Source organism: Salminus brasiliensis, chromosome 4 (assembly GCF_030463535.1).
Source record: "Salminus brasiliensis chromosome 4, fSalBra1.hap2, whole genome shotgun sequence".
NCBI lineage: Eukaryota > Metazoa > Chordata > Actinopteri > Characiformes > Bryconidae > Salminus > Salminus brasiliensis.
In genome coordinates this window covers 2,111,725-2,130,104 of record NC_132881.1, presented here as the reverse complement: position 1 = coordinate 2,130,104, position 18,380 = coordinate 2,111,725, and the positions used below count along the sequence as shown (strand labels likewise).

The following is an 18,380-nucleotide window of genomic DNA, read 5'->3' as shown; positions in this document are numbered from 1 at the left end:
CCCTCTCACACCCATCTGTACCCACCTTTTCCATCTATATCCATCTATACCCATCACCATCTATAACCATCCCCATCAATACCCTCTCACACCCATCTGTACCCATCCCTTTCCATCTATATCCATCTATACCCATCATCATCTATAACCATACCCATCAATACCCTCTCACACCCATCTGTACCCACCTTTTCCATCTATATCCATCTATACCCATCATCATCTATAACAATCCCCATCAATACCCTCTCTCACCCATCTGTACCCACCTTTTCCATCTATATCCATCACCATCTTTATGCTACAGAAGAAGCGCTGTGCGCATGTGCAGAAACCCTCGGACCCTAGTACGGATTGATAGGTGGCACAAATGGTAAATAGTTGTGTATTCAGTATATAAGTATACTGTACCTTTAGAAGCGAGCATTTCATAAGCTAGTATTGTTTTATATACGAAAGCATTAAAAATATATATTTAAAAATGTGTGAAAATGATGAATGAATCTTTCAAGGCAAACGCGAATGCAAATGAGATGCAAATCTACGTCACGTGACACGTTGCAGCGCCACCCTCGGGCTGTAGGCAGGTCTTCACTGTGAGGGGAAGTTTCTCAGTAGGACCGCCGGAGCAAGCAGACAGGATGAGCTGTGGAGAGACCCCCAGGTTCAGCTGAGAAACAAGCAGACGCGGATTATTGGAGGAAAACATGGCGACGGAATGTATTAAACACTGCTGCAGGTTTTTTATGACGAAGGAGAAAGAGCCAGAGCCCCAGAGTAAGACCCAGCGCCTTTACTTAGCTGAGTCCCCCCCTGACACTGAGGGGTATGACTGCAGCCTGTGTTTACTCTAACTGTGCATTAACTTTACTGAACTACTACATTTAACTTTTTAACTTTTTAAATCCTGCTCCAAATGTGTGTTTTTTTAGTTTTAACCAAAGCAAAGTAGAGCAGACTGAAGCTTCCTCAGTGTCAGTGGATGTGTACTTCATTAAAGTGTCTATTAAAGATATTTTAAGGGTTCTGTGCATTTAGAGTGAACATTTAAGCATTTCACATTTAGCTAAGTTAGTCCTAAAATTGTTTCATGAGCTTAAGAATCTATTTTGACTTTATTTAATCGTGTTCCAGATCAAAAACAGATAATTAGCTAAATATGATTTAACAAAAAATAGATTCTGGATGTAGCTGCTAAGAGGCACCACTGCACCCATATTATATATAGCTATATATATATATATATATGTAATAGTTTTAAGCTCTAATACTGCTTTACTATTGTTTTTGTTTTCCTGAGCATCTTTTTACTTCAGTATCTTTGTCCAGTGCCACTTTTCTAAAATGACAATTGCAGTTATTTGGCCAAATGTCTGCATTATTCAGTGGCTGTGTGACTGTTTAGTGTGAAATCTTGGTTCACTGCAGAGAAACCTGCCTCTTCAGATTTGAATTTTTTTGGACAGTGGTGGTGAATGGAGTCAGAGGTCCTGATGTGTAAAATGCAAAATACAGGGATTTTAATTACTAAACCCACCAGTTTACCAACACACATCATCTGAGGTTTATGTTGAACACCTGTGTCAGCAATGGGAGCTGAATTCACTGGTTAGAAAAGGGGCGTCTGGAAACTTTTGGCCATGTAATGTATATTAACTGCTTATCTACGTTCTGCCCCACTGAAGCGTTTCTTTGCCCTTTAATGCTGTTATAACTTGGGTCTTCTGAGTTTTTTGTGGAATGTTAATGATGGTGAAAGTAGTTCTTTAGGGACACACACCGCCCTGCGTGTATCCCTACACCATAGGGATGCACTGATTCATCCTTTTCTGTTCCGATACAGATACCGTTACATGAACTTTGCGCATCGGCCGATACCTGATACAGATCTGATACCATTGTTCAATTCATAAGCCATATACCTGACTATCGGGGAGAGGCTTAAGGCATCAGGCCTGATGTAATCACTTTTTTACTAATTTTGAACCCAATGAACCCCATTTCTCGGCACAGTGCTGTCTGGGCTCAGGGACTTTTGTTCTGAAATTCAAAGTCTGTGAGACTAAAGAGGAGCTAGCAGCTCCTCCCTTCTCGGTTCTCCTTCTATGGAAGACAGGCTGGATTACCCGCTGATAGTTGATGACAGGTTGAGGGCACCATGCAGGTTAGAGAGGAGGTAGGAGGGAGATAGAGGAAGTCTTGCTGTTTGCTATGATATGTGTGTGATGTCTGGAGGTGCTCTGATCCTGGGTTCTGAAGCCTAGAATACCGGCGGTGCGAGAATTGGGTTCTTTGAATGGACCGGCCCTTTGGATCAGACTAATTATACAATACCTGATCCAGCTAACTTTTCCAATATCGGATCGTTCATCCCTAGTAAAACATGTTAGGTCACACCCTTCTAAAACAGTGGACAATTCTGACTTCTCAAGACTGGAGCATTTCACATCCAGCCCACTCTAAATGACTTTGTTTACATATTAAAAGTATAATTTAAGATGTTTAATTTTAGAAAAAATCTGTGTGATTCCTCATTTAATCGTAAATTGTCTCTATGCAAGTCATTAAAGCTCCAGTCCCTGAGAAGGACGTGAAGGACAGTGAATGGAAGAAGAATGTCGGCGTCTCGGAGGATTATCTCCTCTCCAAACTGCCTCCTGATGGAAAAGAGGTCCCCTTTGTCCTCCCCTCCTTCAGACAGTCCTACGTCCAGCCCAAAGGACCCCCATTTCCCAGCTACCAGAGTGAGTTCACCTACAGTATATGTCCTAAAGTTTGCAGACACCTGCTCCATCTGTGTTTCTTCTGAAATCAAGGGTATTATTTGGGAGTTAGCTGGGAGCCCCCTTTTCCCTTCTTTGCTGCTTCCTTACAGACTCTAATCTTCTAGGAAGGCTTTACTCTGATGTTAAACCATTGCTGTGAGGTGCATTAGATTGCATTCAGCCACATAAGAGCATCAGTGAAGTATTATTCTTTCTGACAGTCCATCTCATCCTAAAGCTATTGGATGGAGCTCCAACCCTGCATAGCCTGTACACTGGCATGAGCTTTGGTGACTTTAGGCTCAGGACTCACTTATTACAAAGCAGCGTCTGGATACATTTGGCCATGTAATTTATCTTAACTGGTTATCTACATTCTACCCTACTGAAGCCATTTTTTATTCTACAGGGCTGCTGAAAAGTGTGGAATTACCCTTATAACATAGTCCTATAGAACGTCCTCCATTAATATAGAGGTCTGTTCATTATTCTGGACAAAAAAAGCAATTAGCGTTGGTTGTCTATTATTGAACATTGATGCTTTGGGTATTTGGGTGGTATTTGAGTTAGCATTAGCTTGTTTGCACAGGGAAGAAAATACATTAAAAGCTCTGTTTTAACTGATAACAGTATTAATCCATGCTCTGTTTCAGGTCCAGCATGGGCCACATATGCAGAGAGGAAGGCGGAGCTTGCAGCTGCTGGTCAAATCGTATATGATCCCAATGTACCCGTTCTCCCGGGTCACGTCATCAGCTTCGTATCACCAGGGTCTGCGAGACGACCCTTTCTGAGAGGCAATTCCAGTGGCCATGGGTCAGGTATGCCGTATATACGTCTGCACATTTTGGTTTTATCACTCATGATCTCACACCAAGGGGTCAGCAAGGTTTTAGTTTACTATAGGACGTATTACAATATTCCTAATCAGCCACAACATACTGTGTAGGCTCCCTTCATCACTCCAGATCAGCTCTGACCCATCAAGGCATGGACTTCTCAAGACCTCTGAAGGTGTTGGTCGCTATAACTCAGAGCTTTAATTTAAACCCTGTGAATGAGGAATGATCACTTTATGATGCCAGTGAATGAACACTGACTCATTGGTTGGTCCCATATGGTGGCTTGTATCTTTTATCACCTCTATGGTTGTTGAGAAATACTGCATGCCACAGTGGGGATGGTGTAACTCTGCTTGTCATATATAATATAGTTTCATCATAACATCTTTTTGCACGCTATGCTCCATTCAAATATTTACTCTTCTTTTTTCATGACATCCTTTGGTCTATATGGCCATTCCTCAACATAAGTCCTCTATTGTCTAGTTCAGGCTTTCCACTTGACTGTGGCCCAGTTTGTATTGTTTAGAGCCCAGGCCCATATTACACTGTTGTACTGCTGTGTGTTGTTTTGATTATGTGGGTAAAGACGGCTTTGAAACTATGCTCGTCTGTCCAATCAGACCCAAAACCTAACACACTTACTGACCGATGTGATGTAGCTGTTGATTGTGTGGTGAATCCACCAATAGCATCTGCTCTCATTCGTTACATGTGTTTATTTGATTTATTGATTGATTAAACACTGTTCATCAGGTGGGTGTATATATGTATGGATATGTATGGGTGTGGATGGGTATAGATAGGAAAGGATGGGTACAGACGAGTATGGTCGATACGGATGGTCATAGATGAGTATAGATGGGAAAGGATCTATAGATTGGTATGGAGGCATATAAATAGGTATAGATGGGGATGGTATGGTTGGGCATAGATAGAAAAGGCTATGTACAGTTTGACATGAATGGGTGTTGATGGGGATGGGTATGGATTATTATAGATGGGTATGGATGGATATAGATGGAAAAGCATGGATACAGATGGGTGTGGGGGTGTGTGATGCTTTGGTATGGATGGTTATATATAGTATAGATAGATGGATATAGATGTAATGCCCCCTCCTGCCTACTTTACACTGATAGCCCTCACCCTGTTTTTTGACAAATACATGATAACTGAGAGATGCTGTGAAAAGCCTGAGGTGTCCTATAGAGCCTAATTGGCTTCATTCTCTCTGGTTATGTAGGGTGGCCCTCCCTCTCCCTCTCCCTCCCATCCCTCAGCACAATGCAATGTCAGTGCAGCCCTGATTTGAAAGAACTGGCTCTTATTGTTCTCCTCCAAGCGTGTTGAGCTTCAGTAGTGTTGTGTTAGCAGCAGTTTGAACAGATATGATTGGCCGGGTCCCATGCTAATCTTCATCCTCCCAGCAGTGGTAGCATTAGGTAACTAGTGGGTGGAAATTGGAAATGCTTAATTTGGGTGAAAACAGTGTAAATATATAAAAGTAACAGCTCTTGACTGCACTGTTTCTCTCGTAGCCTGGGATCAGAGTGGACGACAGAGACTCAGCGCCTCTATGTTGGACCTGTCCAGCCCTCACGGCCACATGCAGGCATGTGCACCTACACTCCACCACTTCCTTATAACACACCAAAGCTAGAGGAGATCGAATTGAATCAATACTCAAAACAAAGTTCCTTTATTCATTTACTCTGCTGTGTGAAGGCCTTGGTCACGTTTCTTTAAAAAAAAAAAAAGCTCAAAACACTAGAGGAGCCACTTCAGATCAGTCTTCTCAGAAAACGTGACTTCATGAATAACGAATGTTGTGAACTAGGCCTTCATGTCGCTGTCAACACTTCAGATCAGGATCGGTAAACATCTAACAGGAATGTGACACGCTCAGCCGTACTGAACCGTTTTGTTGTGCTGTTGGAAGAACCGTGTTTCTACAAATAGACTGTATTTACTTATTCTGGGCTGGAGAGCACATTGCCAAGGGGGAGGCCAAGTTTAGCTGTGAGCGCAATGAATGAGGAACAAATCACACTGACGTCGAGTGTTTTACACAAAGCCAGGTGACAAGGCTGTGCTGGGCGAGGCCCCTTTTGTTACATGAGTTATATAAACGATATTGAGTCAGTTTGTCGTCAACAACACATTATCGAGAGCGGATATCTGATAGCTTCTCGTGTTTTATGTCTTGCCCAAGTTTCCAGCACTGCCTCAGTGCAGCTGCCACATCATTTAGGTACAGTTGGAATTTCTTGGACACCTAGGACTCAGCTAATGAGTTTTTGACAGAAGTTTGTATTTAAAAAAACAAACAAACACATTTTTCACAAGCATTGAGTATTAAAACCTTTTTTACAGTGTTTGTATCCCTGGTCGCATTAAGCAACGTCAAATCTTATAATTTGAAAGGCTACATTTTTACATGATGAAGATGTCACCTTTCAGCAGTGGGCGTGACAAAATGATATTAACCAATAATAGATCTCCTCTTCACACCTATCATGGGTAGAATTCGTTTGGCTAGCTCGGAGACCCCCCCGACTGTGATTTCTAGCATGCCAGCATGATTTGATAGCTTTGCCTTCAGCGACTGGAGTCCAGGCACACAGTTGGCCGTGCTCTCTCCGAGTGGGTAGGTGGCGCTCTCTCTCCACTCATCACTTTTAAGTGATGTTGGTTGGCACAGGCGTCTGTTAGCTGGAGTGGTGGAGCTGAGGACCCAGTGTTTTCCTCTGAGCGCGTCGGCTGCCCGGCAATGACGCTTCGGTGTCAGTTCCAAAAGATGCAGTAGCTGGCCTAGCGTACATCGGATGAGACATCGGGTCCTTACCCTCCTAGTGTCAGCCATTGCTAGTGCTAGGGGGAGCTACAAACGGGTGGGTTAATGTCAGTGTCATGTTGAAGTGTAAGTTTGTGCCCCCTCCCACCTTCTCCCATCAAGTATACTCTGAAGTTAGCTTGTTTAGCTTGTTCGGTTTCCAGAAAGTGGAGCATCAATGACACATTCAGTGTGTAAAAGACAGCTTTCATTTTTTAATGGTAAGAAAAAGATGAAATTGATCAAAAAGATTAAAAAAAAAATGGAGGGGTGGCTATGAAATGTTCTATTATTTTATGATTAATTGAGACGGGTGCCGCTCTCTCTCTGTGTGTCCACAGCGCTACGACTCTGTGTCCAGTGTCCAGAGCAGCACATCCTCCATCCGGGATTCCTTTGGGAGCAGCCGTAGCCTAGGTAGTGCATCTGAACCATGACCACAAACACAGTCCACTCCTAAGTAAACCAACCTTCTTGAATGGCTACGTCTTTAGTAGTATTTGTTTTCCCTTTTTCTTGAGCCCCTTCTGTCATTCCCCACCATACCCCTCCCCACCTACACACACTGCTCACACACACAGTGGGCCCTGGGCAGAGAAAGGTCTTGCGTAATGAATAATTCTCTATTTACAGAAATCTTGTTAAATAGTGAGAACTTTAAATAACTGAACTTTCACACACACACCTCTTGTAGCATTTGGTGAAAACAAGACATTTGTCCATTAAAAGCCGTTTTATACTGATAAATGACACTTTTGCTGTTTCAGATGTATTTAGTACGCTCCCTAGAGGATGAAAAGACATAATTTCTTAGGTTTTTGTGGCTTTCTGCAGATGATGGTGCACACCAACACATTCCCAAAGTCTAACCTGTTAAATGCATGCTGGTAACACTTTTGTGTGTGTGTGTGTGTGTGTGTGTGTGTGTGTGTGTGTGTGTGTGTGTGTGTGTGTGTTTGTGTTCACAGAGTCCATTACGCTGTCTGGCGACGAGCGGGAGCTGGGGAAAGTATGTGTGCTCCTGAGCTATCAGGAGTCAGTGGAGCAGGTGTGGATCACTCTAGTGCAGGTAAAGTTACAGCCCGGCGCAGAAGAGCCATACCGGGACACAGCGAGGCCTTTGTGTCCGTCTGTTCCCGCTTAATGGAGCCTCTGTCCCAAACACTGAGAGAGCAAAACTATCACATTCCTCTCCACTTTCTGAGCATTTTCCTTCTTCTTTCTCTCTCCTGATTCGATCTCTCTTTCCTGACCTTCTCCTTTCTCCCTCTCTCTTCCCTCTCACTCCTTCATCCTGCTCCTGCTTCCAAATAGCTTGGTTATTTTCCATTAGGGATATTCTTTACGTGGCAACATCAGGGCATAATGTGGTATTACCTCATTGGTAGATGTCTTGTCATTACGTCTGATGTTCATCAGTGCCAGTATAATACAGTCTTATGCAAAAGTTTGGGCCCCCCTATTGAAAGTCAGTTCAAAGAATAGAAATATGTTTGGTTTCCTGTAGAGATTTATTAACTTGCTGACAGTGAGAAAATCAATAATCAATGTGGTGCCCACATTTAATAAGTGATTTGTCATGTTAGGTAATGTTTTGTAGTGCAGAATTGCATCGTTTAGCCTCATCAGTTTGATAGAATTCTGTAATTTTTGTCAGTTAGTGTTTTCTCACTATATTACCAAGCATGCATCATACAAGCACTGGAAGACCTTCCACTAATGTAGAGGCTAATACATATAGACAAATGAAGACTGTGACTTTGTCTTTAAGTGGAGAAACTGAATTTGTTAAAGATAAAAATATGAAATTGTTTTTGTTTTCTGCCTTTTTAAAAGAAATTCTCCACTTTTAAAATATATAATCATCATATTTACAATACCTTTAAATAATCAGAAGGGGATTTTTACCATCCTTTAAACTCATAAATCCCGTTCTAGATATGACTGTGTATCTGCTTTAAAAGGCAGGCAAGCATGTTTACAACTGATTTAGCAATGTCAGTGCTTTTCATTATTTGTATTATTTTCTGTATTATTTATAAGTATTTACATTTAGACCTTAACAGATACTACACATTTACATATTACTCAATCATGCTATGTAATGTATTATTTTATGTATTTTATGTATGAATGTGCTACAGAACTTTATTCTGGCTCTGTTTTTGTGTCTGTTCCAGTGTAAGGACCTGAGTGTGTGTACAGAGGGGGCAGAGCAGCAGAGGGTTGGGATTAAAGGGGTCATCACCATGGCAAAGCCTGTGCAGTTTAAAACCTCAGTAAAGGACGCAACACCAGTGAGTATAGGCCTGCTGTTACACTACACACACACACACACACACACACACAGAACGCACAAACCACACAACAGACACTGTGTGTAACAGACAAAGCTATACCCATGCTTACCCTTTTTTTCTGCATGTTTTGAAGCACTGCCACAAGCATGTCCGCCTCAGCAGTGCAGGAAAACACAGGCATGTGTCTTTAGTGCGAATCTCAAGGTACTCTCGCCCTCTCTGATTAGGCCACGCTCCCTAGTCACCACTTCCTTTCATTAATTATTAGCTGTATTAGCTTTCTTGGCTCAGCGACTCGTTTAACAGACCTAAGGCTCTGAAGCAGTGTTGCCTGCCACATGCAGATATCTGGTCTGTGGTCAATCTGCCATAACATTAAAACCACTGACAGGTGAAGTGAACAACAATGATTGTCTGGTTCCAGTGGCTCCTGTCAAGGGCTGGGTATTTTAGGAGAGTGAACAGTCATTTCTTGAAGGTGATGAAGATGGTGAAGCAAGAAAAATGCCATAAAAAAGCATAAGATTGCATACAATTTTCAAATTCTTCGCTGACACGTTCGGAGGCAAGCACCTGGTCCCCAGCTTCAACTCACCAGCTAACACGCCTGTGCCGGCCAACATCGCTTAAGAGTACTGATGAGCGAGCACATATACCTGGATAGAGCACTGGCAGTTGTGCTGTCTCAGACTTTGGCTGCTGATGGCAAAGCTTCATGGCCTGGGATACGAACTCGTGTATGTATATATGTGTGTGTGTATGTATATATATATGTATGTATATGTATATATGTGTATGTATGGGTGTGCTCACTTATCTAATTATATAATCAGTTTCTCTTCCGGCCTCACAGTCCACCCATTATTGTTGAGAGTTAAACAAGTGTGCTCACATGAAGAAACGCCCCGTGCAGCACGTGCAGGTGTCTAATACGATGTAGATTAATGTTTATTCTATAGGTTTTTGGAGATATGGCTTTTTTTTGTTGTCCACCTGCTGCTTCTAGCCAGACAGAAATTACAGCGTGGGCATAAAAACTCAGATAAGACCTGGCTGGCTATAGGGGAGGCACTGTACTCTAAGCAAACAGTGATCTATATACTGTATTAGGACATTTCCCTCAAAAGAGGAATACCTTTTGAAACATGGGATTAGTGATTGGTGCAGTATGCCTACACTCGTGTGTAGGGTTCTTTCAGTTATGCCATATACCATTTTTGTAAAATTGTAAAGAACCTTTAAATGGTTTTACTCTGTAAACAGCATATGGCCCGTGTAGAGCCCCACCGGTTTGTACAGAAGTGCCTGTAGTTACTGAGCATTACGCCTCAGTGTGTAATAAGCCTGGACGTGTTAAGGAATAAGAACAAACTGGTGGGGCTATTCTCTGGTAATAGAAGTCTATAAGGAATCTTTTAGCCTGCCGGTGGGACATAGGTACCAGGAACAGATTCTTTTTTTAATGGGGTCACTCAAAGAACCCTTTGTAGCACCTTTATTTTTTTCAATAGTGTACATGTTCAGATAAGCATTCTCAGAGTTCTTGGAATCTGCATTGAAGCATTTAAATAGGCTAGCGACCGAGGAGCGGCTCAGTGACTGGTCTGTATTGAGGACAGAAGGCTAATGCGCACCTGTCTGTATATTACTGAGACATACAGTCCAAACCCACCAGTGAACCTACACGTGTCTTCTGAGTTTAATATGGCGCGTTGATGATGGTAAAATAGTGGCAACTTTAAAACGATGCAATCTGTTTTTTGCCACACTAATTAATAATACTTTTAGAAAAACGCAAAACAAGCAAGAATTTCCTGACATTTATAAAAGACTGCACTGATTTGAGACTTGACCCGCTCATATTCTCTCTCTCTGTCTTTCAGGACGTGGTGTTCATGGAGACGTTTGTGTTCTCGCTAAACCTGGAGCAGCTGCGCAGTTCTGCACTGCTGCTGCGCCTGCAGACACACACACCACGCAAGCGAACACTGGGGGAGTGTGTGTTATCTCTCAGAGCACTCGGACCGCAGGAGACACGACACTGGCTGGACATCAGGCCACCATCCAAGCCACGGGTGGGTCAATCTAATTACTAACTGCTAATTACTCTGTTCTCACCCCCTTCGAAACAACTTGCTCTTCCATCACAATTCCATCACCTCTGCTGAAATCCCAGCCTTGATCTTCAGCTTTCTAAGAGGTTCTATCCATGTTTCCATTTCAGTTCAGTTTCAGTTCTGACCTGTGCAGAAAACACAGTGGCACACACGAAGCACCTGACCGATGTATTATTTGTTAGATAAAACATTGCTAGAATATTAAGGTTATGTTATCATATTTAGCTTTTTAAAATTGACCATTTTTTAAGACCAGTTACATCATATGAGAGAGAGAGTGAGTGGGCGAGAGGTTGAGAGAAGGTTGGTTTTCTGGAGTCCAAATCTTCTGAAAGGAGATCATGCAAAAATAATGCATGCAGCTGTGGATGAAATGGTTAACGTAAGTCCTAAGCTTTGGAGTCGACTCTTAAATTTAAAAAAAGCCTAAAATTGGGTTTTTGGGGATTTTTGGGATCTCTAGCCACAACAGGAACTACAGTCTGTTGGCTCTTTAAACTTTTACTGTTTTATTACTTTAAGGATCAGAGCTGTATCTTGATTATCTCACAGAGGAGACATTACGCTTTTACGATGTGCATTGTGATATTGTAGTCTTCCTTATGTCACGCCTTTTACTGTATATGTTAATCTTCTTTAAGAGGAGTGTCAGGTGTCAGACAGCTTAACCACAAGGAATTGATGAGGATCATCGTCTCAAACGGAATATCCAGCCATAAAATCCCCAAACTGTTTTATTGTTTTATTTGTTTATGGGTTTAATTTGGCGTCGTATCTGTTGTTATCTTTCTGTAGCATCTGGTTAGCAGTTAGCACTTCCTTTTCCTAGCAGTGATTTTCACCTTGAGGCTTTGTGTGTGTGTGTGTGTGTGTGTGTGTGTGTGTGCGCACTCGACTTTTGAAGCAGAAATTGAAAATGGAAAATGTTTTTTTTTTATTATTTTACAGGTAACAGGTGGGAAATAGAGTGAAAAGTGGACATAGATTGTGGATTAATGAAAAGTGAATGTAGGCCAGTGGATTGCGTTCTAGCTCAAACTGGGTTATTTGTCTACCTTTTAGAAATCAGTTCTGTGTGTGTGTGCGCGGGTGTACATTAACAATAAGGGGCTGTGACCCATGGTGCTTCCAAAAAACCTGCACAGAATCATCTATTATAAGTCAAGACAATCAAATCCATTCGTTTTGGCTAACAGAGGACAGCCTTTCATCACAGTGTTTTATTCTAGAGTAGAGCTAGACATCAGACATCAGCAAGCAGGGCCCAGTGCTTACTACCCAGGTTTCAGTTTACTGGAGCATTCAGCTTTATAAGTGTCAGTAAGGTATTTTATTATATGTTAGGCTCTTAACATAGGTCTCTAATTCTTATGACGATTGTTCTTTTTCTCCTTTCTCTTGATATTTTACTAAACATGCTTTTTTAAAGTGTTGAATGTACGGTTTGATGCCCATGTGCTCATAGCTGCTCATAGCTGCTCATTACTGTCATCACACAAATATATTTGGGTATCAACACACAGCATAAAAACTGAAGACTGTGGAACGTTAATTCAGACTAAAAGTGTTTTGAATGTTGTTTGAAATGAATTGAAGTTATCTTTCAATTTCTAAGCCCTGACACTCTGCATGTTACTGTTTTGCTTAATTTTGTTGTTTATTTACCATTATGCATATTTATATTATTATTTTTTTAATGATTTTAGAAGTAGTAGTTGTTCATCATATTTTTATTTTTTATTCATTTATATTTAAGAAGTAGTTGTTTATTTTTATATACTTTTATATATTTTTTATACATATATATATTTCTATTTACTGTAATTGTTTTAAACTAGTTGTTGATCATTATTAATATTCTTATTGTTCTCATTCATATTATAGTTACATTTAAGACTTATTATATATAGTTATTATTGTTTTTTTATTATGTCGGTCATTTTGGTTTAATTTTAAAGTTTCTTTATTTAATCTTATGTTCTTGTTCTTTTTCTATTATTTTCTTGTTGTTGTTATTTATTAATGACATTTAGCAAAATGTTCATTTAATGTTTCTTATTTTCATATTTTGTACCGTTTTATCTCTTAATTCAAATTTTATTTGTCTTGGTTGATCAATTTCTATTTCTGTCTAATCCCCATCTCCAGTCTTTGAACAGATAAACATGAAATCAGTACAGAATAAATACAAGATATGATACAATCTCGATTACTCACACGTTATAACAGATGAACTGTTGGTTAAATAAAGTCTAACACTGCCTCTGTTGTGTTTTCACAGATTTGCCGTGCTGAGCTCCAGTTAGCTACGTGCTTTCAGCCAGTCAGCAGTCGGATCCAGCTCCAGATCCTCAGCGCTCAGAATCTACCATCATCATCCTCACTACTTACACAGTGTGAGCCACAGTTACCACATTTACCTCATCCCTCTTTAAGTGATAGCTTGGCAAAAAATGTAACCTTCGCAACCGGTTGCCGTTCAGCTGAGACCTGTTTGGTGAAGCTAACAAGTAATGGAAGCCATGCAGTTGTTCAGCCATCTCTAATAGACTTGCGTATATGGTATCTGATGCTGTATGTATGCCATATGGTTATTTTACAAATGGATGAAATTACACCTAGCACTTTCACAGCTGCAGGTTCTTTCTCTGTTCGGAGGGATTATGCTTTATAACAGCCGACCGTTTGTATAGGACTCTACTGTCATGTGGATGCAGCTGAAGTTTTCTTTTCTGTGTAGGTTTCTTTGTAAAAGTGGAGATGTTTAGTGATGGACACTTCATCCTGAAGAGGAAGACCAGGGTGGCCAAGTCATCTGGAGGTCAGGTCCAGTGGGGCGAATCAGTACTCCTACCAATAACCAACCAGGACCACAACCTACAGCTGTCCATCAAACTCTACAGCCGCGGATCCATACGCAGGAAACACCTGCTAGGACAGGTGAGTGTGAAAACACACACACACACTCACACACAGACTCTGAGACTCTGCTAGACAACCTGCATGTTAGGATGTTGAGACATGCGTGGACCTAAAGGCCAGTCTTCACAGCCGAGGTGATTTACTTATATACACGCTAAGCAAAAAGGGTTCTATATGGTTCTGAAAATGGGGTTCTTTGACTTGTAACAGTAGTGGAACCTTTTTAATGTATTCTACCAATGCTTAGAACCCTTTACCAGGCAAAGCATCATTTAAGCTTCCAGATGAAGTGAAGAAATCTTAATTAACCCTTTTTAATGGATGTATAAAGCCATTTTAAAGGTTCTTTAAACAGCTACATACAATTAGTTTATCATCATTCCCATCCATTCCAGACAGTAGCTTTTCAAACTTTTACACAACTTAAGATTCTCTTTGAACTTTTAAGGTTTTTTTAAGGTTCTTCTCACCAACACCATCTTATATACCGAAACAGTTATCTAACATACCCTAGTAGGGCATTGGTAATCAAGACACTGCTTAGGGACCCTCAGATTCTCTACATTCTTGCTCTGTGCTTGTTGTGAGTTTGACCAAAAATCTGGACCTTCTGTAAGGTCCTGAGGACAGGTTTGAGGACCACTGCCCTAAAGAATCTTTACTTTTCTGGAGATTGCAAACTGAGCCATTGAGCGAAGAAACCTTTTGGCATCTTTAAATGTAGGAGTGTTATTGTTTCACCACAAACTGTGATCGTGTGTGTGTGTTTCTGTCTCTAGGTCCTCATGGGTTTTGACAGCCCATCACCAGAAGCTGTGGAACAGTGGAAAGACTCCATCACACACCCTGAGAAAATAGTGACCGCATGGCATAGGGTCAGACACCCCTGAGAGAGAGAGAGAGAGAAAAGGACAAAGAGAGAGAGTGTAAAAAAGCAAAGACAGAGAAGTTGAAAGACAGGCAGGTACACGGTGTACACACACTGGCCGCTCATGAAATGAGAGCATGCATGTGAACATGTGTACACACACAGGGGTATAGTGTTTGTCCTGGAGCTATTTCTGAATTCAAGGTTTCTGCAAAATTGACGACAAAACAAGGTTTTCTGTGTTTGTTGTCTTAATTTGCTGATTTTGAGGCTTTATTTTACACACTGTAGGATAGACGACTGTGAAAACCTAGGAAGTCTCTCTTTGGCTTCAGTAGAACTTATCACTTTAAATTTGTCAGATATGTCAGCTTCCTAGTCTAATATGATGTAGATAAATATGAATTATATCTCGAGTGTCCTCACTATAATATCTGCATTTTAGTCGTTTAGTCTAAAGATTCAAATTTTAGATTTCTAACACTAATCCAGGTTAATGTTGCCACAATTTCTGTATTTTATAGATGTTTGTGTGTCAGCATCAGCAGATATGAAGAGAAAAGTAACAGAAACTGGCCCACAGTATCTGTGCATCCCTGGTTATTTGACACTGTCTAGTGTAAAACAGTGTAGATGAATAGGAACTCACCTCAGCTGTAGATCTTGGCTGATAATTTGCTTGGGTTTTCTCACTAAAATACATTGCCTATAAAAAAGTATCCACCCCTTGGATGTTTAACCCTATTATTGCTTTAGTGAATGGAATCATTGTCAGTGTGGATAATGATTCCATTATGGAATTCTCCATAATGGAGAATTCAGTGAATGTGTCTCAAGTGAGTGTAGTATAAATGCACCTGTCTGAAAGCTCTAGTCCCTGGTTAATCAGTATTGCTGGCAAAAGATCTCTCCACACCACTCAGAGAAAAGCTTATTGGGATGGATACAGAAAAAATGTCCCTTGGAGTTCAGTTAAATCCATCATTAAGAAATGGAAGGAATATGGCACATGTATAAATCTGAATAATTTTTTTTGTGTAAATTAATTTTAAATTTGATGATAATAATAAAAATAAATATAAAAAATATTGATAATTCAGTTTATAAAAGGGAAAATATTCATATATTAAACACTGTATTTGCATTTCAGTAATTTTACTGCTTTTATAAGACACCAGATTCATTATGGCTACAGCCTAAACATTTCTAACACTAATCCAGGGAGATTTGGCCCCAATTTCACTTTTCACCCAAACATTTGTGCTTCAGCTTCAGCAGATATGAAGAGAAAAGTAAGAGAAAAGATATTGGTTCACACACAGTTCCCATATCCGTGTTGTCCTGGGTGTATACACTGTTAAAGCTGTGTGTTACATGTGCGCATCATTTCCACATGAATACAATAAAGCATTACATCAGCACAGTTGTTGCCTTTCTTTTGGCAGTAATTGTACTGATGTAATACATTTTATGCAGGTAGAAACGTCCTTATTGGGAGTCTCTGAAGGCTGACACACTTTTAAAAATGCTTGTATTTTTAGAAGCTGAAACGGTTGTGTTGCGCCCCTGATGTGAAGGAAATTCAATACTTCAGTCCTTCACCTTTTTCCCCACAAAGACCTTAAGAGGTAGGATGAGAAAGAGGGAGAGAGAGAGGGAAAGAGAGTAGGACAAAGAAGGTTTTTTTAATGAGCACAAATTCAGTCAAAAGTCAGGCCAACAGTGATGCAATAACTGATTATAGTGTTTTTGAGTTAACTCTGTTTAGTCTAAAGTTCTCCTAGCTTGCATTTTCTGCATCTCAGTTTGATCAACAGTCCATATTGAGTTGAGCCTCAAAAACATTATTAAATGAGCTGCAGCTGAAACGTGTTAAATACTGTGTATTAGTCTGAGGCTCCGCCCCCTCAGTTGGTTTACTGTTTATTCCCATGTGAAGGGTAGAGCACCCCGTATCACAAGACGTCCCCAGACTCGGAAGGCTTTTGACAGTGGAGCGCTGAGATCTTGCTGGGACTTGAACTTAAGATCTCCTCACACTTGTTGAGCAGCAGTTAGACCGTAGGGCCGGTCTAGAGCTGTGAAATTGTAGGTAAATGAGTACATTTACCTTTCCCTTCTTTCTCAGACGCAAACATGTAGACAGCTTCACAGCTCTAACGGCCTGCTTGTCACAGGACTAAGGATAGCATATGTTCGATTCCATCAACATCACAACCCTCCAAAACAGTTTTATGAAATCGTTTGCTGTAGTTTCTTCATTTTTAATGAACTTAGAACTCCTCCCATCCAACCCACTTTAACCCTTACTGCCTTTCAGGTAAAAGTTATTTAAAATAATTAAATAAAACGAACCAAAAAATAATATGAAATGAATACAATTGTATGCATAAGAAAAGGGTTTTCCTGCAGATTAGATGAGGCTTTCCATTGGTGTTCATTCCCTATACCGACTGCAAGAAAAGGCTTCTCTTCCACTGAAAAGTGCTGCATTGAATTCACTCATCATTAATAAAAAACACATTCAAAAAACATATCACCTGAAAAAGTAATCAGACTGAAGGACTGAACTGTGTTGATGTATGTTTTATTAATATTGTATGTAAATTATATTTATTCATATATAGGTGTGTATGTTTATATACTAATTTGAATGAACTTCAGTGCGCTTTTTCTCTGAGGCTGAAATTAATGTTCAGGTCCACTGCTCACATTTACACTCATATATGCTTTATGTTACATAAAGGCCTTAAAGGCGTTACTGTGTTATTATTATTACGTAAGTGTCATTTTAACAGGTGTTTGAGCGCCGTCTGTTTTGTACTCAGCATTCACAAGGGGGTGACTTATCAAAATCTGGCAACCTGACATTACAGCTGTTAAGCTTTGGGCTGGATCTTTGATGGGTTTCCAAGTGAACAGTGCTGTGTGGAACTGAACTGAACTGAACTGGGGAAAGCTGCAGTTTCTCATCAGTTTATCATGTATTATATGTATTAGTACATAGTTGTGTATTATTATTTCTTATGAGAAAACCCTCATGTAGTGTCTGTTTAATCAAAGTAAACAAAGTCTGTATTACTGTTACATGTTTTTATCGTGCCTTTACTCGTCATCGCTACACTTTTGCTGAATTTATTATACTCAAATTCACATCATGCAAAAATAATGTGATATGTTACAAATATAAATAACGTGTAAACGTTTTTAAGAGGAGATTAAATTATTTTTTTAATGTTTCTGCATAATTCAGAGGTTGAGATGGGAACTCTCATTAAGGTGGGTTTGGTGTGAAATACTCTGGTTTATTTACAATGGTGGTGAATGGCAACAGATGTCACCATGACTACAACAACAACAAAAAAATAATACAGTGAGTCCAAGAAGTATTTGATCCCTTGCTGATTTTCTTTGTTTGCCCACTAATAAAGACACTATCCTTCTGCACTTTTAATGGTAGATATATTCTAACATGGAGAGACAGAATATCAAGACAAAAATCCAGAATATAATTTTAAAGAATATATTTTAATTAATTTGTATTTCAATGAGGAAAATAAGTATTTGATCCCTCTTGCCAAACACACTCAATACTTAGTGGCAAAGCCTTTGTTTGCAAGCACAGCGGTGAGACGTTTGTTGTAGTTAACCACAAGTTTAGCACACACACCAGGGGGAATTTTGGCCCACTCTTCTTTGCAGATCCTCTCTAAATCATGAAGGTTGGTGG

The 18,380-nt window shown here is 40.2% G+C and overlaps 1 protein-coding gene across 1 annotated transcript; it reads left to right on the top strand.

The window, feature by feature from the left end:
• Positions 1-628: 628 nt before the first annotated feature.
• On the top strand, positions 629-17,755 carry LOC140554378 (tandem C2 domains nuclear protein). The gene is made up of 11 exons (XM_072677312.1): positions 629-777; positions 2,562-2,744; positions 3,419-3,586; positions 5,149-5,222; positions 6,785-6,860; positions 7,412-7,512; positions 8,624-8,740; positions 10,627-10,818; positions 13,142-13,256; positions 13,601-13,800; positions 14,562-17,755. The coding sequence occupies exons 1-11, from the start codon at positions 708-710 to the stop codon at positions 14,670-14,672; spliced, it is 1,407 nt and encodes a 468-aa protein (XP_072533413.1). The 5' UTR covers positions 629-707; the 3' UTR covers positions 14,673-17,755.
• Positions 17,756-18,380: the final 625 nt, after the last annotated feature.

Bases quoted from the DNA above. Each gene is read 5' to 3' on its own strand.
- LOC140554378 (XM_072677312.1), top strand. From the start codon at position 708: ATGGCGACGGAATGTATTAAACACTGCTGCAGGTTTTTTATGACGAAG. The intron at 3,587-5,148 runs GTATGCCGTATA...TTTCTCTCGTAG, and splicing joins TTCCAGTGGCCATGGGTCAG to CCTGGGATCAGAGTGGACGA. The intron at 6,861-7,411 runs GTAGTGCATCTG...TTGTGTTCACAG, and splicing joins TGGGAGCAGCCGTAGCCTAG to AGTCCATTACGCTGTCTGGC.